A 23,503-nucleotide genomic window follows, 5' to 3' on the forward strand; every position below is an offset into this window, starting at 1 on the left:
TGAGTGATGGTTGGTGATTAATGTTTGTCAATCGCAGAGCAGTGCGGAAGGAGCAAGAATGTCCCCAAACTTGGTGATCTTCTTTGGGATTTGACCTTGTGATGACGCTGGCGGCCGCCGGTGACTTACCTCTTCTTCTGCCACATCATCTCGGCGTCGGCTACAGCCTAATAACTTTTGTTGTACATATTTTTGCACAAGTACGCCTTTACTTTCCCGCCATGCTGAAGATTGCTTGGTGGTTTCTAGATAGAATACCCGTAATTATAGTGAAAAATGAAGAAAAAGAATAAAATATTTCATGCTTGGTTGTTCATCATCGCGCGCATTTTGGACGAAGCCATCTTCAGTAGTTATATAGGGGCTGTTGTTGTCTATTAGTCATATTTATCCGATACTCGAGGCCGCGGATTCGATACTTTTGCTTTTGTAACCACCTGTCTGCTGGTCGGCGTCTGGCTTTGACTTGCGGCTTGTTTGTTTGTTATCTCCTTTCGGGGGACGAACTGAAAAAAAGGAGAATGAAGGGTGAAGTACGACCCCTGATTTATCGGATGAGCATCATCGACAAATGATATTGATTTGATAAGCAGTCAGGGGTGAAAAATATGGTTGCGGATAAAACCTACCCTTCATACTCGACTTCCGCTGATTGCTCCCTCGGAATATCTTCGGACAACACAATACCTACAGTACACACACACGACTTACACACACACCCCAGAACCAACCCCCTTTCCCTCGCGTCCTCATCATTGCAACATACATTTACCAATTTGCCATATCGATGGCCACGGCCGAAGACCGAGTGACGAGTGATTGTACAGCGATTATTTGTCTGTCGATCCCATCCGCCGCTTCCTGATGAACGATTTATCCGTAAACCGTTTGTCCGACCCGTTGCCTACCTATTAGTACATTTTTGGACCTTCGTGGCCTCAACTGTTCACCTCCACCATGGCAGGCCTTAAAAAGCTGCGTCATCGATTGCCGAACTCCACTTTTTTTTAAGTTTTGCTGTAGGGTTTAGAGGGAGACGAACGATAAAAGGTAAACATGGCAGCGAACAGTGGACGGCGAAGCGATGATAGCTTAGCGTTGTCCGCAACTTGCGACCTGCAAGCCGTTACAGACAAACTCATAGGGCACTGGTACTGCATCGCATTCGGTTATTATAGCAGCAGCTCATCTGAAGAAAACACGATACAATTGTTGAGCAAATGTCAAGGAACGCCCCAAACGTCACAAACCTCGTGCTGGGCTCCTTTTTCCGGTCCATTCTGTATATGGTTTTTGTATCTGACATCCGCTAAAGAGCCAACCATTGGAAATGGGCGCTTTGCACTGGTCCGTACTCATTATTCGGAGATTAATTACTGAAGGAAGACTACAACACAGTGCGTATCTATAGACTGCACAACAAAGTTGATATTCAATGATTTTCCCGGTTTGCCTTTTCATTTCGTCTCTTCTACCATTAGTACCTGTTGATCTTGATTGTGTTCGTTAAACATCTCTTTCACATCTGCATCTCCGTCAGCTGCCGGTGCATTCACCCACCCCGTCCGGCCACGAACCTTTTTGAGCAAACAGTAAAACACCTGGTATTTTACAACGCTTTACAACAGTTTCTTCTCATTCCTCCCTTGATTATATTCCTCTTTTGATGTCTCACCGATTAACTTCTTCTACTTCGGCCAATTGGGGTCCAAGAGGATCAATCTCTTCATTTGCGTCAGTATCAACAGCCAACCGATATGGGCCTTCAGCAACTCCAACTAGTACTTTGTCGACAGTTCCCCTCAATGTACACTCACCTCATCAAGCAGCACTTCCAACAGACGATGATGACGATTTAGACGATAGTCTCCACACATTCACCCCGAAAGAATACAGAGAGCATTACATCTCCTCTCGTTTCAACTTGAAGTCTTGGCGAGGTTGGACTAATGCTTTGACTCTAGTGGTCTTAGCAGGTGGGGCTGTAATGCTTTTTGCCGGTTACCCGATTATATCTTTTTATTATGGTGACAGCAACTCGTCGGGCGGGAATACATCTGGCTTCAATCTCGGCGGTATCAATGCAAGTGGGCAGTATCCAGAAATACCAGGACTACCGTCTTTGATCGACCCTGATACGCCGTCTTGGGCCTATTCCAGAAAGGGGTCAGATGACGAGGACTGGGAATTGGTGTTTTCAGACGAGTTTGAGAAGGAGGATAGGACCTTTTTTGAGGGAGACGATCCATTCTGGACAGGCATGGATATTCATTATTGGGTAACTGGGTACGTGCATTATTTTCAACAAAGAGATGTTTACTCGATTAATATGGGTTCAGTGATTATGAATGGCTTGATCCCTCCGCTGTGACGACAAAAGACGGTCACCTGGTTATCACTATGACTCAAGAACCAATTCACGATCTCAACTTCAGGTCGGGAATGATTCAATCTTGGAACAAGTTGTGTTTCAACAAGAATGCTATCTTCGAAGTTTCAGCCAGTTTCCCCGGTACATCTGAAATTGGAGGGTTCTGGCCCGGTATTTGGACGATGGGTAACTTGGGCAGACCAGGATATGCCGGGACGACGGACGGAACATGGCCGTGAGTATCACTCGGATCGTACCATAAATCCGAAATGCTTAATTTGCCAAAGGTATTCTTATGACTCTTGCGATGTCGGCACATTACCCAATCAAACATGGGTGAATGGGACAGGTCCTATAGCAGCCCTCACGACCGGATCCAACGGCGGAGCTCTATCATATTTGCCTGGCCAACGACTTTCGGCTTGTACCTGCCCTGGTGAAGACCATCCCGGACCCGATATTACCGTTGGTCGAGCAGCTCCTGAGATCGATATGGTCGAAGCCCAGATCGCCATCGCAGAAGGAGAAGGACAAGTATCTGCAAGCCTACAGCTTGCCCCCTTCGATGATTATTACCAGTTCGACAATTCAACCCGATATGCCACGATCTACGACAATGATCTGACCTATTTCAACACGTATCTGGGTGGTACTACACAGCAATCAGCCTCTGGCCTCACTACCGTCCCTTCCAAAATCTACTACGATCAAGATGGTGAAAGCAAACAGTTTGTAATGTTTGCCATGGAGTACCAGGCATTCCCGGATGATCGAGATAATGCATATATCACTTGGTGGGCGGATAATAAAACGTCTTGGACACTTCGTTCGGGCGCTATTGGTCCCAACGAGAGGACTGAGGTCAGTAGGCGACTTATACCTGAAGAACCTATGGCTATGGTACGTACACTTCGGAACGTGGGCTACGCGTGCACAGACTGACATTCATAACCTAAAGGTCATGAATCTTCATTTGGTACACTAATTCGTATGAGACTACATGTGGCCTGTGCTGATATCTTATCTTATGTAGTCGAATGGCTTCCAGGCTGTCGACTTTAATCACCTCACCTGGCCAAACTATCTTCGAATCGAATACGTTCGAATCTACCAAAAGGCCGACCATATCTCTCTTACTTGCGACCCTGAAGGTTGGTAATATCAATTGCTAGGAGTCAAAGTTTAGTATTGATATCTTTATTCCCCAGATTATCCGACGGCCGATTACATCGAAGATCATATTGAAGTGTACAGCAACCCAAACATCACCACGTGGAAGGAAGGCGGCTATTCATTCCCCAAAAACAGATTGAAGGATGAGTGCTAAAGAAGCACACTCTTTCTCTTGTCGATCATTGATATCGACTCGCTTGGCATATATATACCCTCATTTTTGATCTCTGACATGGACAATGGACAACAATTGTTAGTTCGGACAACATAACGGACAGTGGTTCAGTTCGGGCAACAAAACGGACAATCAAGGTTAATTTAGGTAGACTTTTTAAAAGTCCATTTTTTGCATTGTGACATGGCTATGCATTTGGATGACCTCTTGAAGATAAGAAGGTAAATATTTGCCATAATTCAACGTTTGTTATTCGTTCTTCTGAGAATAGAGGCTTACGATACACCACGAGTTCAGTTTATGGCACGGTGCGTGCGTGGGTGGGTCAAGAATCCGGCCGCCGAGTGTTCTTGTTATTTATTTATATCTTCTTATTTATCATCAAAAAGCGGATATTGCCGCCATATATTTCGGCGCGTCAGTCGCGTCTTTAAACGAAGACCAGTACAATGAACAGGAGTACAGAATGTCGGAATGTCTTACTATCACAACATCAACAGAATAACCAGTCATGGGTAAGTGAAGATGTACAGAGCTGTGAAAGTCTAATGATCCGTAGGCCTTTTGACAATTGTTCGCAAAAACAAAGCCAAGTCCAAGGAGATGAGGGTGCTATTCCTGTGTGTCTGCTCGCAAGAAGGACAAGTACCGTGTTGCTGAATACCAGCGCCCAGTGGACTCGATAACGCTGGAAAGACTACCATACTGAAGAAGCTGAACAATGAGAACATTTCAGACATTAGCCCAACTTTGGGTTTCAATATTAAAACACTGATTAGAGATGGGTGAGTATCAGTACCTGCGCCACAGGATGAAATAGCACTAATTTTGCCTATCAAGATACACTCTCAATATTTGTAAGCGTCGTGTAGAAGGCTGGCGGATAATGGACCGACGTGTTTCCTGGAATTAGGGGACGTAGGAGGCCAACGAACGCTGCGGCCCTATTGGAGAAATTACTTTGAATCTACCGACGCCGTCGTCTGGGTTGTGGACTCTTCAGACAGAATGCGTATGGAGGACTGCCGGGATGAGTTAAAGGAGCTCCTGCATGAAGAAGTGAGTGTCTCCCTGTCAAGGAAGCCTTCCGCTCACAAATGGATAAAAGAGACTTGCCGGAGCAACCTTATTGATCTTCGCCAATAAGCAGGATCTTGGTGGTTCGATGACACTGGAGGAGATACGAGATGTGAGTGAGATTTAACCAGTCGTTGGAGCCGCTAATCCCTTGTCCAGGCCCTAGAGCTGCGGTCAATCATTTCTCATCGGTGGATCGTCTATCCCTGTTCGGCTTTCACTGGAAAAAACCTCGACGATGGAATGAATTGGCTGGTAAAGGAAGTCGCCGGGCGACTATACTGGAGCGGATTGAACGCAAAGGAAGCAGACCTTTTCTGAGAGCTAGCGGATAACCGCGCCGGTACTGATATTGGCGCTCAAACAAACCTGAATATGCAGTAGTCAGGTAGTTCATTTACGTTTGACATACGTTGACATGCATATTTTGTGGATGTTACAGTTGTATTGCTATGACATATTCTATTAATCAAACTATAATGATACCACGAGGTTTATCACGGTATACACCTAATGAACGGTATCCTAAAAAAGTGGCAGAGAAATGTCCTGAACCGATCTCGCATGATGTGTATGTGTAGGGAAAACATTATAGTAGACCCAAGCGTCGTTTCAGTTCCTTCAATCGACGAGAGGGTGTGTCGGCATTCCAAATTTCTTCGCCCGTCAGAGGATCGGTGCAATCCATTAGACGTGGCAGTCCGAACTGCTCTACAACGAAGGAGGATGAAATGGTGGCGTATAAAAGAGCTATGGACGGAATCAGTAGGACTCCTGATAGTGTTGGAAAGTATCTTACCTTCATAAGGGTCATTAGTTAGGGAAAGGCCTGCTACATAACCTCCCAGGAAAGAGTTGCCAGCTACGACAATGAAAGCATCAATATTGACGATACATGGTTTCCAATCCAACCCACCTCCAGTCACATCTTTTACATTCTTCACATCATCACCTTCCCAATAAGCCGGACACCATTTTAATCCGCCTTTCTTGGTGCCTACACATGCTCCGAGCCGACCACACCTGACGACCACTATACCTTGTCCATTCGCGCCAATACCGACATCGTGCAGAATATGGGTCACCAGGCGTTCAACTGTTGGACGCAGCGAGATAGAAGAGGTCGCCATGGTAGGGATAGAGTAGAAAGAAAAGAGCTCTTCGTGATTGGGGCTAAGGGCCAATCAGCATAATAGGTTTCCTTCATCAAGCAACGACTTACGAGAGTACTTCGATATCGGGAAGAATGTGTTCGAGCCAGTCCTTCTGGCCAGGATGGCATGAAGGGGGGGTAGGCTCAAAGACAATCTTAGGTCGCCAGCTATCTTTCGGCAAAGCTTTCAGATCAGAGACGATAACAGCCACATTTTCTGGAGAGTATGGAGGGGAAATGTGAAGATATTCAGCATAGAGAAGAGGTGAAGTAGAAAGCTCCTGTATTGTCCGATATGGAGCCTTCACAACGGGTTGGAAACTGATGATATCCATTAGCTATAACTATCAGATTCATGACTGTCACGTACTATCGGACATCGCCCTCATACCGTATTCTTGCTCTTGTCATTCTCGTTCCCTCACCTCTATTCCAAACCCATATTTCATTACCTAATTTCGCCAGCTTTTGCTCCACATCTTTTGGGCAGTCATCATTTTCAGCCGGGGCTCGATCGACAAGAGTTCGTAATTGGCAAGGAGGAAGCCAGAATCTCGCCCCGACGATTGCATACAGAGCACCACCGCCTAGCATTTCATAAACTTCTTCCGCATTCGGAACAGGGATATCATCGAGGGTCATCTGGGGAGTCGAAGGGCCCGAGGTTCCGGAAGTTGCCGGGGACGACAGGGGAGGGGAGAGCCGAAGGCGACGGGCGGGAATAACTAAGTGTTGAAGATGCCCCTGTGGTTGAGGCGCCCGCTCGTCGATGACTGGGGACGCTGGCCGAGAAGAAGCCTGGCTATCGTCCACAATAGGTCGAGGCAAACTGTCGAATGCATCAATCAGGACGGTTCCTAGGAGGACTGATCAGTCGAGTGAAACTAAGGAAGGAGATGTTTTGATCTCATAACTAACCGATGGACGCCAGAATGGGGGGTAGCCGTGTGGTACATCTGACAGACTCCCCGGGGGCCCTTGCTTCGGATGGATGGATGTAGGGGCTCATTTTCCGGCTATACACAGGGTCGACGACTTAAGTCCTTTATAGCTGTAATGAACAAGAGAAACTAGCCGCACAGTGGATAGGACCAACAATATATACGTCGTTGGTTAAATAGCGCTGAGCCGAGGTGTTATCTGATGAAGTAAACAAAAGTCCCGAGCCGGCGGGGGAAGTGGGGGAAAGGTCGGCGAGTTGGCTGCCACTCTTTTCACTCGTCCTTCTGCCACGAATAGGAGGGCAGATAATTATAAAAAATTTAGAATACCACTTGAACCACCAGTAATAACTGCTTTAAAGCTGGAATCAGCTGATGATAAAATGGGAAGAAGATGACGAGAGCCAGACGTACGGAATTAATGATGATCACTCCTGGAATCTTTTGGCGTTGTGGTTTTCGAAAGATTGACTTTGGTCGTCGTCGCGAGGTCGCTAGATAGCGGACGTTCACAGTACTTTCTTTGTTACCGCGCGAAAAGAATTGGCCACCAACGACGGTGAGGAAGTCTGTCGTTCGGACTCAAAGAGACAATCTATATGTGAGTCCGGGACTTGATATGACAATCGTAACGTTTAATAATGTTGTCGACAAGCGACTGATCGCTGATCCTCTTCCTTTGCGCCGGTTGATGACCTCCTTCGAGCCGTATTGAGGCTTCCAAAGCAAAACTTTTGGTGGAGCGCGGCTAACGAATCGTCAAAAGATAATGCTTGGAAGGGGGGAGTCAAAAGAGGTGGTGAAATTTGACCGAGAGCAGTGACCAGCACATGGGGGAATTTGAGTTGCAAAGCCGAAACAAGGCGAATATCGGCCTTTAGAACCGTTTACGAAGATCACCTTTCGGGGGAAGGAAGTTATTAAAAACCTGCGAACTTCTGCCAAACGAGTGACGGACAGGACATGTCCGAAATGTTTGTCGGAAATAAACCGGAAGCTGCCCAGCCGGAGGGCGGAATCGCTGTTTGTTACGACCGCCGTTGGGAATGTGGATACGTGAGTGGCAGTGTTTCGAATTTCAACAAAAAGAAGAGGAAGGAGTTTTTGCGTTGGGTTGTCAAGTTGTGAAGTGTAGAAGGCATCCGATACCCATCTATAGAAGCCCTGGAGACAAGGAACTGGTAAATAACCCAACCGCTAACAATTTTCACCGTCCTCGGGAACTATTTCGGACACCCCCCCTATTTCTTTTGGGACACCCCCCCTCCTTCTACTTTGGGTAATTTTGACAGAGCAGCCGATAGATAACACCATGGACCCTGCAGTGCATCCCTGAGGCCCTTATGCCTGTTATTTACGTAACTAAATGTTCTTTTTCGTGCATAGTAAATTCAGTCCTCTAATATTATAAACATCTATTCTTCTTGTGACATCTATTCCTCTTTCGACATCTATTCATTCTTCCTTCGCCTTCATTCCCAGCTATGTCGATCTCTCCCTCGCTGCATTATAATACTATCCTCCTGCGATCGAATGCTCGCATCCTTGCCCACATTATTCTCTAAGTTGTATTGGTAAATTTGAGGAGATTGGAGATTATTGTATCCACTAACAGAAGGGTAATGATAGGGAGTTGGGGCTTCGGAATGATTGTGGAATAATACTTGGTTGTAAGGGATATACTGGGTAGGAGGCACATGGTATTTTGAAGTTGGGTAATGCTGTGGAGCAGGGGGATAGTATTGTGATAATGGTGGATAGAATTGGGAAGAAGGGGGTAATTGGGGGACCGAGGGTTCAGGAGGAAGATGCTGCATTTGAACAGCATGTGACGGATATATTTGAGAGGGGGCAGGATATTGTGACCGAGAATGCTTTTTTGGACGAAGATTGGGCTATAAAATATGTAAGCGCAAGGTCATCGAGTTGGGCTAATCTTTGAATGAAAGGACCAACTTCATTCGGTACCTCGACAAGATCTTCCTCATTTCCTTCCTCATCATCGCTATCTGGGACAAGAACTCTTCTGTCTTCACCTGCATTCTCAGCTTCTTGGTTTTTGTCGACCCTTCGAGACGCTTGAACACGCGCACAGTCTTTGGTATAGTGAGTGGAACTTTGGCAGTGTTTACAGCGCCCTTTTTTTCGCTGGGTCAATCCAGCCCCCATAATTCTTTCTGACTGAGTCAAGTACCTTCCTGAAGGTGCCGACATCCGGTCTTCCTGCAACACTGGTGGATTAGGGGCCTTCCTTCCCCGCTTGGTGCTTAAAATGGGTGGATCGAGGATAAGTTCTTGGTCCTCACCGAAGTCAAATACATCATCCAGCCGTATGACTGATGTATCTGGGGTGCCAACAAGTCTGTTAATATGGTCAAGGTATCTTTTGAGACTTGCGGCAGACCCGAGACGCCAGTGAGGATGAATGTGATCCTTTTCAAGGTGTCTTCTTTCCCGGACGAAGCTAATGAGACGATGGGCGCAGGGCAATCCATGGGATTTTGTAAACGAGCCACTGCACGGGTGTGATTCTTCAAAGTCATCGACACCTTCATCGTAATCACCCAAATATCTTTTGGCCAAAGTCAACTGCTCAGCAAGAAGCTTCATTGCAGCGCGGGATATGGAGCCTTTTAACTAAACAATTATATCAGCACGATTACAAAAAGGACAGAAAGAAGGAAGGAACATACCCGAACAAAAGTACTGGGAATATGTGTAGCACACCTCGTTCTCTCGAGCTCAATTCTTTTCAAAATTTTCAACCACTGCTGATCAAAATACGTACTTAGAGACCCAATGACAAGCAGAAGATCACCGTACTTGGTGTCAATTGATTTCTTAAGAGTTGCGTGCTGACCTTCTAAGCGTGAATTACCGGTTTGTCCGAAGTGAAGTTGCTTGTTGATATAGGCATGTACAAAGCGCTCCTTGATTTCATCCAAACCCCGGATATACGAGATCGCTCGAGCATATTTCTGACCAGGATAAAGTTCTTCCATCTTCCGATAACCTTCCTCAAGCTGCTCATCCGATTTTGCATGTACACAATACCGTACCCAAGCTTTGCAGAAATTCGAGACAGCCATGACGATGTTCTCTTCGTCAACGAAACAGGGCCTTATATTGCTTTTGACATTTTCTTGAAGATGCCAGAAGCAGGAGAAGCGGTAAGCCTTGGGGAGGACAGACATGAGAGCGTTGATGAGTGCTGGGTCACGATCGGTAATGACAACCTTGACATCCGGTTTGCCGACAAGTTCGAAGAACGAATTGAGAGCTTGGGTATACCAGTTTGTGGTTTCACGCAACATCAAGATGACTCCTGCAGTGTATGTCATACCTGTCGATGTGGATCCGACGATATGGAGCATGGGCATCCGGTACAGGTTCGTCTTGTATGTGCAGTCGAAGAAAAGGACTTCGGGAAATCGGTGAATCAGTGCGCGAGCAGTTCGCTTGGTGTAAACCAAACCAATGAGTTCATCGCGTGTGTTGACAAACGGACGATGGAGCTCATCATTGCTCACTAATTGCCGAATACAAGCAGCACTTGCACTGGAGCCAGCACGGAGATCTGCACGACGACGAAAGGCGAGACGATGCAAGTCTTCCGATGTCAACATTACCGTTGGGAAACGCTGAGACATGGTACTGATGATGGAGGGGAATGGAGTCCGGCTGTCGATCAACGTGTTGATCAGCTCTTTGGCTTCAGGCGTCCGCGAAGCACGCCGAAGAAGTGCAATTCCAATATTGGCGACAGGCGGATGATTGTGCGAGGCATTCACGACCTTCCAAGTCCAACATTTGTCTCCACCATGCTCTTTTACCTCTGCCTCTGCCATCTCCCAAGCCACAGCAGCAAAAGGGCATCCATTTTTTACGGTCTGTATAGTCCTAATGCGCACATCTTTGAAACTGTCCCCTCGTGTGCAGCGATACTCGTCTCCAAAGATGCACGAGTATTGTATCAATTCTCTGCCCTCTTTGTGAGTTTTCGTTGGCTTCTTCCTTTTGCTCCGCCTAATAACAGCAGCGAAGCCTTGTGAGGCTGCGTAAGCCTGGACAGCGCCTTTACACTCATCTTTAGATTGGTAGTACGCTTGCTCGTCGAACCCAGGGGTAGAGATCATCTCGTCGTCGTTGAAGGAGTCAATGGGAGCCTGGATAATGTCATCCTCACTATCCTCTTCGTCGGCAATATTGGAGACTTCCGATGAATCCGAACCTTCCATGGCATGGAGATTACCTTCATCAAAATCAAACGCCATTGATTGATGTCCCGAGTATATTTCGGCCTCTGGGACGCGGATAATAGGAGAAGGTGGGCAGATACCGGGTTGGGGAGAAAGAGGATCCGAAGAGTGCAAATCAGTCGAAGCCATGATGTTTTCGAATACGTTATAAGTTTCTTAGGAGGATGAAAAGTATTTAAATGACAGCAAAAAGGAGGCGCGTTATTAGAGAAAAAAACGCGTTTGTTGTTCGTTACTTTTGTAAAATGTTGCAGTCTGGCGCACGCGACAATATCATCTGAACTAATTACGTAAATAACAGGCATAAGGGCCTCAGGGATGCGCTGCAGGGTCCATGGTGTTATCTATCGGCTGCTCTGTCAAAATTACCCAAAGTAGAAGGAGGGGGGGTGTCCCAAAAGAAATAGGGGGGGTGTCCGAAATAGTTCCCACCGTCCTCCCGTCGTTAAGCTGCAGCTCAAGGATTAAAAAAGGCACGGTCGCAGATCTTCCGCTGATTTCTGGAAAGGCGGTTCCGGAACGCTACAAACGCACGATCCTTCTATTACAGCAAGGCGCGCGGCAGTCGACAAATGGGAAGGAAGGCGGGAAAAATGGTAAATAAAGAGAAGCGAGCAATAAGAAAACGATTATGGCGGAGAAGGTCAATCCTAAATCGTTCACTTGCGCTCTCCACTTTCGTCGCCACAGCGCTCATAGCAGCTCCTTCGAATGGTTCTACTATCTTTACCCCGATGATCTGCAGAACGGAGCTTCTTGAGTGCTTGTTGCACGCTGCTGGGTCATAATGTATGTAGTCTGACTACTGGTAATGCATCTTTTCTCCACCACTAATTCGACTGCCATACTTCCTGCTTGCTCTACTTTTTGAAAGTCGTCTTTACCTTCTATGGTACTATATACTCATTAAACAAGTCTCCAAATGAATCACCCACAGACGACTTGAAGCTAGTTTCGGCGGCAGCGCGAATCGACATCTGTCTTAGTAGTCTCTCCCATCATCCCCCCCCCCCCCGCCCTCTCATTTCTTGATACCACACAAGGGTCTACGTCAAGTCAAATCACGCATGGCAAGGTTGATGTATTGGTTGATGTATTGTAATAATGATGAGAGTACCAACCATCCCTTCTATTAACGCACGGTCTACCTAAAATTAGCGAAGGTAGAGAGCATTAGCAAGATGATGGTATTTATTGCCTTTGCGCCTCGCCCCACGTGAGAATTTATCAAAAACTTTGGTAAATAGAGGAAGGTGTAAAAGAAAAAGGACAGACACTGAACAGAAGATGGTGGGAAGACTTGGGCGAATGCAGAAGATGGGAAGAGGCGAGATGGACCAGCGTTCTCGTTTATACATTTTATTATGCAAGATCGCCACAAAGTGCAACCGCCGGCCTTAATAAGCGAGCGGCAAGCGATGGCATTCCCATCTGTTTATCGTCGCACGCTTCATTCTTCATATAATTTTCATTAATTTAACTAAGTTATTTAAGTAAGCGGCTTATCAATGACCAATACTGGTCAATGGATTATCCCGATGCGATTGTGATCATTTGTGGTGGAGGCTTTATTTTGTTTGGGCAACTTGTAGGATCATCATCACCACACCTTCCTACGTTTATAGTATCCGTCGGTTGTCTGTTCTACTGCTAAGTTGTTGCGATGAAGCAAGAGGAAGGAATCCCAAGTAGTAGGTAGTTGCGTGCTGAGCGGACAAGTCTTTGTCAAAGAAGATTGAGAGTTTAAGAGAGAATAGAGATGGCATGTTGGTAAATAACAAAGTGTACGTAGTAGTATCGATCTACTCGATCGCCATCTTAGGTACCTTTTCCATCCCCGTTTGTCCGTGGGACTCGCACTATGAACATTGTGTACCTAATAGGTACATGCCTACGTAGTATACAGCGGACTCGGTCCGCCCCCCCTCGTCCCATGACCCATCCTCCGTCGTCCACCACTCCCGTTATCCTTACATCAAATGCTCTTTTGTTCTCTGCAGCGAGGCAAATCTCTTACGTAACGACAAAAAGACAGGACGTGAGGAACCTGATGATGATAGTAGCCTATAAATAAGCGAAAGTAACGAATGGAAAGCTGGGGTGAGAATGAAGCCACAGTCCAGGCACCAGCGATGTTTATCTCCTAATACGGTATTTTTCAAGCTAAAAATTTCCCCTGATCTTTTTGATCTAGAGTTTGACGACTGCACCCGAGGCCCGATACACTTTTCGCAGCGCTCTTTAGTGTGAGGAACGTCCAATCTGGTTCAGAGTGGCTTTTTCATCTTGTTGCATCGCCTAGACGTCTATTACGATCTTGCTCGAAGAGAGAAAGTCAGTTGGCGAGGACTTTATAAAGTCTTCAAAATCCAAATATCTTCCTCGCCTTCCGAAGAAACTTGGGCTACCCCTTCGACCAGGCATCCTGATAAGGAACGCAACGACAGAGCGCTTTTTGTTCTCTTCCGTTTTGAGTTCTCACCGGTATCACAAGAAAGAAAGTCTTTCGACATTTCACACCTATTTTCTGTGAGGCTGTCTCGATCTTATATTGCTTGGAAGCCCTTCGCTTTGATCGTTGAGACTCATAGAAAACAGTTACATCGGGCGCTAGTAAGTTCACATTTTCCACATCCTCGGCCTTAACAACTCTTCGGCTTCCCGCTTTGTTCTCGTTATATCCCATCCACCCTACATCACATCACACACAATGCCTTGTGTTGGGGCCCATCTTTCCTGTATTTGCTGATGGCCTGACATAGCCTGGCATTTTCAGGCGGTTACAGTACGGATAATTTTGACCGTTAACAACCCCATTTGTATCCTCGTCGCATTTTTTTTCCTTTTTCGTATCTCTATCCTTATATCTCGACGCTTTACGACCTCTGCCGAAAGGGCAATCTATCTGCTTTTAGTATCAGGTACTGCACCTGACGACCGGCCATCAACCATCAAAGACTCATCAATCATCACCTCTCCTAATCACGTCGTAACTCGATTGATCGGCGAAAAAATCAGTGAGTCAGGGCCTCTGAATATCGTGAAACTCTTTGCTTCTTCAAGTGTGGCTTGGCTATGGCTGTGATATTTTTCGAGCTTTAGCAATGATACGCTACCCACGGTCTTATTTGATCTACCCGTACAAAGGGATGGAAGCCTATCAGCTCCCATGGGGCATGTGAGATCCAAAACCCTCGACGCCACCGCCCATGCAATCGCTCGGGAGCTGTGAGCATGCTCTTGTCTCTCTTTGGAGCTAGCGCGCTCTCATTTCGGGTTTGCTCTGTTTTCCTTCCTTCTTCACCTCCGTTTTCCCTTACTGGGCAAGCGTTTCAGGTCCTAGGCGCCGGCAATTACGAGGGGACGTGCGTTGCGATGGGAGCTTGAAGACATTATTGCCATCAATCATCAATCACAGTTACTTAATCATCGACGGATCATGGTTTTCTCCGCTTCTCTTCTACATCTTACGTGACGGCAAGCCAGTGCATAAATATTCGGAGTTTTTCAGTTGTCATCTGCTTTCCCCATCCATCTTTTCGTTCTCATCCTTTTTTTCCATTTAGTCGTGTTATTAAGGTACTTTATGCCTGGAACCATAGCCATACTGCATGACCCTTAGCCTACACGACAGCTAATTCACAAATCTTGCCGCTCAGACATTTCACATCATGCCTATCAAATTCTCCAAGCCAGACACCAAAAAGTGGTTTACGTTGGATTATTGGCGACTCGACACTCCTCCGGCCTCCTATGCAACTCATGATGGTTGGAGTAACGCGGATGTCGATGTTGTTCCTGTGGAGCAACGGAACTGGCGAGCGTGAGTATCACGAAGTATTATCAAATGACGAAGCCTAATCCTTCAATAGTATCAACTACCTCTTCTTGTGGTTGGCTGATGGTGCCAATGTTGGCACTATGCAACAAGCCGGCTCTATTGTCTCTCTTGGTTTGAGTTGGAGAGAGGCTTCTGTCGCCATGTCAGTTCAATGGCAAGCTACAAGGGTTATCGGCTGATCTATCATCTAGCGCCATCGGCAACATTATTATTGCTGTCGCGGTCACCCTTAACGGTGTGATTGGCTCTCGACACCATGTCCCCTTTTCCATTGCCTCTCGTGCTTCACTTGGTTTTTACTTTTCTTATTTTGCCGTCATTTCCCGTCTCGTCCTGGGTCTTCTCTATTTCGGGTAAGTTCTTTCCAAGGTCCACGCCCATCACTTTCTAATCTGCGCAGTATTAATACATTCATTGGTGCATCTTGCACCCTCATCTGTCTCGAAGCTATCTGGCCTCAGCTCAAGACCTACAACAATACCATCCCCACTTCCCAGGGTGTTACTAGCAACAAGATGATTGCATACTTTGTCTTCTGGGCAAGTGCGTATTTTTAATCTGCGCGCCATTGAAGTACTGTGCTGAAGATGTCTTCAGTTCAATTCCCACTCGTGATGATCCCCCCTAGGAAAATGCGATGGTTATTCTTCGTCAAGTCTCTCTTTGCTATCGTTGCTGCTTTCGCCACTCTCGGCTGGGCTGTTAAGCAGGCTGGGGGTGGCGGTCCCATCTTTCAGCAACACACCGCTCTCACAGGCTCTGCCAAGTCTTGGGCTTGGTTGGCCGGTATCAACGTTGCTATCTCCGGTAAAACCACTCTTGCCATCAACATTGTAAGTTTAACCGCACTCTGTTGGCGACTTTTGCTGATGTTTCGTAGCCTGACTTGACTCGATATGCGCGAAAGACTAGTGACGCCTACTGGCAGATTATCTTCATCCCTATCGTCTACTGGGTATTTTCCTTCATTGGTATCGTCATTGCGTCTGCTGGCCAGGTAAGTCATATGTTCCACTCAATCGCCATATGCTAATCATATTCAGGCCATTTACGGCACCCTTTACTGGGATCCCACTAGTATCGTCGCCCTCTGGACCTCTCGAGCCGGAGCCTTTTTCGTCGCTTTTGCCTTCGGTTTCGCCACTCTCGGTACTAACATCTCTACTAATTCTATCGCCACATCTAACGATTTTGCATTCCTTATTCCCAAGTGGCTGAATATCAAGCGAGGCGCCTTCATTACCTCTCTTGTGGGAGGTTGGGCCACTTGCCCTTGGAAGATCCAAGCTAGTGCGACTTGTGAGTTGCATATCATCTCATACCTTGCTTTCTCATTACTAATTGTATCTTTCTGTAGCCTTGACCACCTTCTTGTCAGGTTACATCATTGTCTTGGCTCCATTGGCAGTAAGTCTGCTTCTGTCTCCACCATCTACGCTCACTGACATACAATGATCTTTAGGCAATCATGATTGTGGACTACTGGGTCCTTCGTAAGACCCACTTACACGTCCCTATGCTCTATCAAAATGAAGGCATTTACAAATACACCTGGGGCATCAACTGGCGAGCTTTTGTAACTCTTGTGGTTGTTATCCCCGTCAATCTCCCTGGTCTTATCCATGCCATCAACCCCAAAGTTTCCATCGGCAACTTCAGCTACTTCTGTACGTTCGCAGGTTACTTATTAATAGGACAAGGCTGATTTGATTATGCAGACAAGGCTTCTTGGCTCACATCTTTCTTCATCGCCACTGGAGTCTATCTTATCCTTTCTTCCATCTTCCCTCCTACCTCTACTTTCGTTGAAGCCACCGTCGAGAGCATGGATGAGGACATTTCAGACCCCATGACCGATTCCAAGGGCTGGGAGAAGGAAAACGGGCGAGAGTCTGACAGGAACTACCCCATCATCAACTCTGTCTAAGTTTCATGTCGCCATACCGCACCAGAAAGAGAATAGAATATCTTTATCAAGAGGATTTTTGTGAACAGTAAAAATATCGTTTACATTCTTTCACATTACTTGTTTTTATAGCTTTTGATCTATCAGAGGATAGTGACATTTGTGTTATATATGGGATGTCATGAACTTATAATTATAACTCAATTTATACTTCGTTTTTGGGTTTTTGGTATGCACTATATGTTTTATGATCGACGTATTTACTCGCGAGGCATCTCTATATGTCCTCTGGTAGAGAGTCTTCTGGTAGGGATAAAACTAGAGAGGCCATTTGTTCACTGCGTGACATGTGTGTCCCATGGCTTCAAACTATTGCTCTGCATTTTATGCCACACTGGCGAGTTGCATGATGAGAAGAAAGATTGTTACTGCTTACCCAGTTACTTCCTATGCGCGCTTTCGGTTGACTAGACACTGATGATAGCATCTTATCTACCCATTATTATGCCGTGCATGTATTCTTTCGTTGACAAACAAGGGAGGCAGAAAGGAAGAGCCGGAGCTGTCTGTCACTAATCACATAATTCTTCTCTGCCACAAACAAGGCATATATATATATATATATATATATAAAATTATATATATATATATATATATATATCGCGAATCGAATTCCAAATACAGCCAAACACCTCACGTTTCTATGCCAGGACATTTGTACAACGATCGTCTTCATCTAATTTCTTCCTCGTCCACCATATCAATCAAATGTTACCGGTTTCTCTCTTTTCCACCACCTCAGTCAAATGTTACAACCAGTTTCCCATGCATATCCGGCTACACCTAAATTAACAACGCACAGGATTATTCTCCAGCAATTTACCTGGTGATAAACAGTGAGCAAATCGTTTACTTCATCGAGTGAAAATGTCCTAATCTTGCTTTTCACGTTTTTCATTGACGCTAGCTCAAGGAGCTCCTTGGTAACTTCTATAGTAGCGCAGAATCCACCTACGACCCGTATATCCCGCAAGACAATGTCTTTCCAATCAATTTCAATCATCTAAAAGGTCTTTCAGCATAGGACCTGTGGAAAGAAAAGAGATGCTTGCGTGTTACTTACAGGCTGGTTGCAGCAGCTCAAAGCTACAACAACGCCATGTTTTGCTGTCATCTTGAATGCATAATCAAACTCATGCGCTTGGGGGCCTGCCATACTGTCAGCATAAAGTTCAGCGAAGTTGGCTTTGCCAAGTCTCACCAGTCACCAGCATTGCATCCACGCCTCTCAATAGTTTCTCAGGGAACATTTCTTCGATCGCCTTGAGACCCTCCTCAACAGTGTGATCAGAGGACAGGGTAAGATCAGGGGACAGAGAGCCAAGTGCTCTGATATGTTCAAGTGGTTGAGGGCGATTGTCGATCGCAATGACTTGGTGGCCCTTTCATTCATAGTCAATACGCTTCCGGAGGTCATTAGACAGCGGATCGGAAGACGTGCCATGGCTTTGGCGAATTGAACACCAAGACTACCCAGTGCACCTATTCCGTAGATGCCCACTACCGATTTCGGGGGGAGTTTGGCAGCTTTCAACCTGTGCGATTTCAGTCTCTTCGTTCTGCAGGATGTCGCAAATAGCCCCACCCATTGTACACTCTGAAGGGGTGGAGTTAGGTGCTGGCTTTACCGATCAAGGGTGAAAGTTACTGACGTAGCCCCAGAGCACATAAAAGCTGCAGCCTGAGCAAAGTCGATATTTTCCGGGACATGTAGTGTGAAACGTTGGTCAACAATCATGTACTCCGCAAAGGCGCCATCAACATTGCTAATGTGTTGGCAAAGTCCTCAGCATTCCGTCTAGGAAACACTTGTCAAAGTACTTTACAATCCGTTCATTTTAATGTTATCACAGAACACGGCGCTGTTGTTCTTGCACTCTCCACACTGCCCTGCGCGTATTATTGATTGACATTCCAAACTAAAGAGACAAAAACTCACCACAGGGCTCCCTAAAGAGGAGAGCCGCGACTCTGTCTCCTACGGTAAAGTTTGTAACATCTCCCCCCGTAGCCTCAACCAGGCCAGCTCCTTCATGGCCACCTGTGAGGGGTAGAGGGGAGCCAGTGTAGCCCATTTTGACAGCTTCATCCTGACCATCTAGTTGGCACTCGAGGCAAGATAAGGCAGATGAACGACATACTGTGTGGCAGAAGCCGGCTGCCTTGACGCGAAGCAGAATCTGATTGCCTTGAGGGACTGGCTTTGGTATGTCGGTGACCTTGTAAGGGGCTTCAAATCCCACGATTTGAGCTGCTTTCATTGATTTTCGTTTCAGATGGTTGATGGGCTGACCTATGGGAGAGTAGAAGATGTGGCGGGTTAGAAAGCAGGTGCGGCCTCCATCATTTATATCAGTGTCATTGGGCCCGGGCAACCGGCATTGGGCGAGTCACCATTTCACGTTAGTGATACACATGACAAGGCCAAAAGATTGAAGTGGTGTAGGCTCGACACAAGCCCTTCGACGGACATTCGCCGGTCTCCGGTCAGAGGAGGGGCTCCACTGTCCCGGGCGCTTGTGTCAAGCCTACTGTAATGAGCCGGACCCGTTTTGAGTGTTATCACTGGTCAGACATCAAGAAGCTACTTAAGGGGCTTTTGTGTATAGTGCTACCTTCTTCAACATTCTGAGTCCCGCAATGACCGACCATGTTTCAAGCGTCCAACAGGACGAACAACAATATGACTGTAAGTGTTGCCTGCTCGTGTTCTTGTATCTCATCTAGGAGTTCAGTGTCTGATTTTTTGCTTTTCCCACAGTCTTTCTCTATGGTACCCTCTGTGTACCTGCTGTACTTGCCAAAGTATTGGGACATAAATGCAAAAACATCACTTTTCAGGACGCTCTTCTACCTGTACGTTTTGCAGGTAATCGGCGGAGAGCGACTAACGCGCTATTTATAGGGCTACACCAGGCACAAAGTCAAGAATGAGATGTATCCGGCCGTAATCGATAAAGCCCGTACTGATCAACTTCTGAAAGATAAGTGAGTCCCGAAGTTCCGAAAAGTCTGTATGGGACGCTGAAGGAAATGTAGCCCTCCGAACGCTAATGAAGTCAATACTCGAGGAACCTACGTAAAGGGCCTCTCCTACGCCGATGTCCACGCTCTTGACATGTTTGAAGGAGAAGAGTACTCTCGTCTCCGCCTGCCACTCCAAACCCTCTCACAACCCGCCAACATTCAAGAACTTCCCACCGAGCTCGTCAATCCTACCGCTCGCGAGGGGCCTGCTTTCAAATCTTCCTCTGTCGAGGACGAGCCTGTAGATGCCGAGAAGAAGGATATGGTGGAGGGGTGGGTGTACGTCTGGGCTGGATCTTTGGAGAGGCTTGTCCCCCAGATATGGCAGTTCGAAGCGTTCATTAGGGCAAAAGCATCGGAGTGGAATGATCTTCCGGAAGAGTGGTTTATCAGCCTTCCCCCGGATGGCGAGCTACAGCCCCCCGCCATTGAGAGAGAAGGATTGCAAGGAGAAGAAGAGGAGATTGAGGATGGGGATCAATCGAAGCTCAAAGGGAGAACGGCTGAAGGGTTCGAGGAGTTTGGCAAGGGAATGTTAAAGCACTGGGCTTTTCGTCCTGGATGTAAGTTTCATTTGCCAAAGCTAAAGAGCCGACTTGTACTAATAAGATCAGATGTCAATCTCAATCACGGTTCTTATGGTTCACCTCCTCGGCATGTTTTAAACTATATGCGAGATCTTTCTGAAGAAATCGAGTCATGTCCTGACCTCTTCCTGCGTCGTACCTACTTGCCACTCCTCAATGAAACTCGCCAAAAAGTCGCAGACATCATTGGTGCCGAGCAAGGAGAGGTAGTTTTGGTTCCCAATACGACACATGGCGTGTTCAATGTGCTGCAGAACATCAAATGGGATGAGGGCGATATTATTGTAATCTGTAAGTTATTTATCTTCTGTTTCAAATGTTACTGGAACTCCGACGTAGATTCAACGACATATGGCGCTGTCGCACAGATGGCAAAGCACTTTGCCGATGTTCTCCCCATTTCCCTCCACATTGTGTCCCTCACCTTTCCTTGCACCCACGCAGAGATTCTCACCGCTACCGAAGACGTATTGGCCCAGTATAATAAGGTGGCGATTCCCAATTACACCGGACAAAGTAGGGCCGAAGGTAAAGATGGGAACCACCAGAGAGTTAGGGCGGTGCTGTGTGACGTTTTAGCCAGTATGCCAGGGTAAGTTGGTCTTGTTCATGTTTTGTGCCATTATCACTCATGAGACCCAGCGTGCTGTACCCATGGGAGAAAGTAGTGACCCTTTGCAAGAAGTATGGTGCACTCTCCATCATCGATGGTGCGCACGCCATTGGTCAGATTCCTTTAGATGTCAAGAAGGCCGATTGTGACTTTTTTGTTTCTGTATGTCAAACATCCTCTACAATGCATCAGGATGCTGACAGAGGCTAAAGAATTGCCATAAATGGCTCATGGCTCATCGCGGTGCAGCACTACTTTATGTCCCCACACATAATCAGTACCTCATGCGGACTTCCATCCCGACATCTGCAGGATATGAGTCTAGCAAGTATCCTACTCCTGGGGGAGTGAGATGTTGGGATTGGGCCTCTCAAGTAGGTCTTTTGTTAATGCTATTGTTCTGACAGGGATGGTCACTGATGAGCTGGAACAGTATGAGTGGACAGGTACACAGAACTGGACTCCTCTCTTCTCGGTTTTGTCTGCTATAGAATTTAGAAAGTCAATCGGTGGGGAACAAAGGATAATGGATTATTGTCAATCGCTTGCAATTGAGTGCGTCTCGATTGCTTCTTCTGCTGACCTGCACTGATATCATGACAGAGGAGGCAAAAGGCTTAAGAAAAAATGGGGTCCTCTTACCAGCATCATGGACACCAAACCCCCTTCTCTTAGTGTTGCTATGGTAAACCTTTCTCTTCCTCACATCCCTGCACCCAATGATGCTGCCGACCAAGTGAAACAACTTTGTTACTTTGAAGAAGGGATGTATGAGGCAAACTGTTTCGCAGCCTGTTATGTGCATGGTGGAAAGTGGTGGGTCAGGTTCTCAGCTCAGGTATGGAATGATGTGAGTGTTTTTCTATGTTGGATGCTGGGAATGAAAGTGCTGATGGGAGTAGTTGAGTGATTTTGAGTATGTTGGAAAGGTGCTAGAGAAACTATGTCTGGAAATCAAGTATGTCTGAGACCTGGTATTATTTTTACATATAGGCTGATCATGAGTAGAAATGGCAAATATCTTGAACAAAAGAGTGTCAAACCAGTGAGTGATGTGCCCAAACAGGACAAATGATCGTTTTCCACAACCAGAGACACAGTGAAATTTGTAAATCTTGTGTCAGCAACTTGTCTACCATTCTTCTGCCTACTATCTGGTTCAATCTTATTTGCTTGTCAAGCATGATATCTCAAGAATCAAATGGGATGAATTGCTCAAGGTGACGCCATTCTGTAGCATCTCATGCACCTGATGTGGAATGTATTTTGTATGATTTCATGTCTACCTGGTAATCTGTGAAACTAAATCTTTGTGCAGTTTATCCAATCAGGCTTTTCTTAGTTGAAGAATCGCTTATCAGGCCTCGACTATATTGGTGGGCATCATGAGGGTCATACATTCATGTAGCCAATCCATCTTTCATTAACCTGGTCCCAATTGCCTCTACAATGCATCGTTAAGTCTCCCCTCACACTGTAAAGATAGTGAATAAGTACCCTTCACACGCCACAAGCACAAAAGCATTTTGGCATCTGGGAAACAGTGGTTGGTGGCATTGATTTCCGCCCAATCCTTATCCAAATGGATTTTTTTGGGCATAACTGGGACACTTGGCAGACTTCTGCAAGGAAGAAAACCAAAGTCTGTGTTCGCTGCTCACCAGATGAGATCAGAAGGAACAAGCCAGTTAAAATCAACTCACTACTGCAGCCTCGCAAATTGCTCTCTTCATCTCCAAGATCAGATAAAATGCAGGGACACCAGCTTCAACATCCAAAACAATTGCATAGAGCTCGAGGTTGTCGTTGTTAGTACCAACTATTACTATCAGCTCAAAAGGAACAAAGCAACAATTGAAACTCACAAATAATATCCAGCGATATCTCTTCCACCTTAATTCCCTTGCTGTGTAGTATAGTGTCCAGGATGGTTCGCAGCCCAAAGCCTATTGCAGTGACACCTTCTGGCACCATGTGCCATGAGCCTGCATGAAGTAGAAGAGATAAGAGATCATAGGAGGGAGTTATGTAATAGAGGAAGGCAAGATTGTTTCAGATAAGAAGGTCCAGCTGGACCTCCGAGAGAAGAACTGGACCTCCAACTGGACCTCTGATAGAAGAACTGGACTTCCAGCTGGAGGTCCAGCTGGACCTCGAAAGATATAAATAGATTTTTGTAGAAGTATATAAAGGGGAGCTCTGTCCTTGATCTTGATCTTCTTCCCCTCGAAGATCAGTCACTATGGGACCCGCGGCGGCTTAATTTAAGCCATAACTGTTTCGGCTTAAAATAAGCCACAATTGCGTCTTTTTATCGATT

At 46.3% G+C, this 23,503-nt stretch overlaps 8 protein-coding genes across 10 annotated transcripts; 5 read left to right on the forward strand and 3 right to left on the reverse strand.

The window, feature by feature from the left end:
* Nucleotides 1-1,666: 1,666 nt before the first annotated feature.
* On the forward strand, nucleotides 1,667-3,698 carry CNBM0410 (hypothetical protein; the record flags this gene model as incomplete). Its single annotated transcript, XM_767142.1, has 5 exons — nucleotides 1,667-2,286; nucleotides 2,340-2,606; nucleotides 2,659-3,271; nucleotides 3,405-3,522; nucleotides 3,580-3,698. 5 exons carry the CDS (start codon nucleotides 1,667-1,669, stop codon nucleotides 3,696-3,698), a joined length of 1,737 nt encoding a protein of 578 aa, XP_772235.1.
* A 532-nt stretch (nucleotides 3,699-4,230) lies between these two features.
* On the forward strand, nucleotides 4,231-5,117 carry CNBM0420 (hypothetical protein; the record flags this gene model as incomplete). Its single annotated transcript, XM_767143.1, has 7 exons — nucleotides 4,231-4,234; nucleotides 4,279-4,339; nucleotides 4,394-4,504; nucleotides 4,560-4,576; nucleotides 4,633-4,778; nucleotides 4,828-4,908; nucleotides 4,956-5,117. The coding sequence occupies 7 exons, from the start codon at nucleotides 4,231-4,233 to the stop codon at nucleotides 5,115-5,117; spliced, it is 582 nt and encodes a 193-aa protein (XP_772236.1).
* Nucleotides 5,118-5,385: 268 nt separating this feature from the next.
* Nucleotides 5,386-6,958, reverse strand: CNBM0430 (hypothetical protein; the record flags this gene model as incomplete). The annotated part of the gene is made up of 6 exons (XM_767144.1): nucleotides 5,386-5,546; nucleotides 5,596-5,658; nucleotides 5,713-5,969; nucleotides 6,019-6,270; nucleotides 6,320-6,806; nucleotides 6,868-6,958. 6 exons carry the CDS (start codon nucleotides 6,956-6,958, stop codon nucleotides 5,386-5,388), a joined length of 1,311 nt encoding a protein of 436 aa, XP_772237.1.
* Nucleotides 6,959-8,640: 1,682 nt separating this feature from the next.
* CNBM0440 (hypothetical protein) lies at nucleotides 8,641-9,419 on the forward strand (the record flags this gene model as incomplete). 2 transcript variants are annotated; one of them, XM_767146.1, is made up of 3 exons in its annotated part: nucleotides 8,641-8,796; nucleotides 8,840-8,996; nucleotides 9,376-9,419. In XM_767146.1, 3 exons carry the CDS (start codon nucleotides 8,641-8,643, stop codon nucleotides 9,417-9,419), a joined length of 357 nt encoding a protein of 118 aa, XP_772239.1. The 2 variants fall into 2 exon arrangements, with proteins under 2 accessions (XP_772239.1, XP_772238.1); XM_767145.1 differs by lacking the exon at nucleotides 9,376-9,419 and having other exon boundaries at nucleotides 8,840-9,061.
* A 116-nt stretch (nucleotides 9,420-9,535) lies between these two features.
* On the reverse strand, nucleotides 9,536-11,278 carry CNBM0450 (hypothetical protein; the record flags this gene model as incomplete). Its single annotated transcript, XM_767147.1, has 1 exon — nucleotides 9,536-11,278. One exon carries the CDS (start codon nucleotides 11,276-11,278, stop codon nucleotides 9,536-9,538), a length of 1,743 nt encoding a protein of 580 aa, XP_772240.1.
* Nucleotides 11,279-14,820: 3,542 nt separating this feature from the next.
* CNBM0460 (hypothetical protein) lies at nucleotides 14,821-16,917 on the forward strand (the record flags this gene model as incomplete). Its single annotated transcript, XM_767148.1, has 10 exons — nucleotides 14,821-14,972; nucleotides 15,022-15,132; nucleotides 15,182-15,343; nucleotides 15,391-15,533; nucleotides 15,588-15,823; nucleotides 15,871-15,987; nucleotides 16,034-16,289; nucleotides 16,348-16,397; nucleotides 16,453-16,657; nucleotides 16,709-16,917. The coding sequence occupies 10 exons, from the start codon at nucleotides 14,821-14,823 to the stop codon at nucleotides 16,915-16,917; spliced, it is 1,641 nt and encodes a 546-aa protein (XP_772241.1).
* Nucleotides 16,918-17,694: 777 nt separating this feature from the next.
* CNBM0470 (hypothetical protein) lies at nucleotides 17,695-19,217 on the reverse strand (the record flags this gene model as incomplete). The annotated part of the gene is made up of 10 exons (XM_767149.1): nucleotides 17,695-17,733; nucleotides 17,780-17,959; nucleotides 18,020-18,105; nucleotides 18,158-18,338; nucleotides 18,398-18,491; nucleotides 18,542-18,553; nucleotides 18,609-18,722; nucleotides 18,783-18,846; nucleotides 18,896-19,046; nucleotides 19,098-19,217. 10 exons carry the CDS (start codon nucleotides 19,215-19,217, stop codon nucleotides 17,695-17,697), a joined length of 1,041 nt encoding a protein of 346 aa, XP_772242.1.
* Nucleotides 19,218-19,596: 379 nt separating this feature from the next.
* CNBM0480 (hypothetical protein) lies at nucleotides 19,597-22,286 on the forward strand (the record flags this gene model as incomplete). 2 transcript variants are annotated; one of them, XM_767151.1, is made up of 13 exons in its annotated part: nucleotides 19,597-19,645; nucleotides 19,718-19,812; nucleotides 19,862-19,944; nucleotides 19,996-20,546; nucleotides 20,598-20,861; nucleotides 20,910-21,162; nucleotides 21,213-21,345; nucleotides 21,396-21,557; nucleotides 21,617-21,738; nucleotides 21,787-22,033; nucleotides 22,086-22,141; nucleotides 22,192-22,228; nucleotides 22,284-22,286. In XM_767151.1, 13 exons carry the CDS (start codon nucleotides 19,597-19,599, stop codon nucleotides 22,284-22,286), a joined length of 2,055 nt encoding a protein of 684 aa, XP_772244.1. The 2 variants fall into 2 exon arrangements, with proteins under 2 accessions (XP_772244.1, XP_772243.1); XM_767150.1 differs by lacking the exon at nucleotides 22,284-22,286 and having other exon boundaries at nucleotides 22,192-22,258.
* Between the last annotated feature and the right edge of the window lie 1,217 nt (nucleotides 22,287-23,503).

The sequence above is a fragment of the Cryptococcus neoformans genome, chromosome 13 (assembly GCF_000149385.1).
Source record: "Cryptococcus neoformans var. neoformans B-3501A chromosome 13, whole genome shotgun sequence".
NCBI lineage: Eukaryota > Fungi > Basidiomycota > Tremellomycetes > Tremellales > Cryptococcaceae > Cryptococcus > Cryptococcus deneoformans.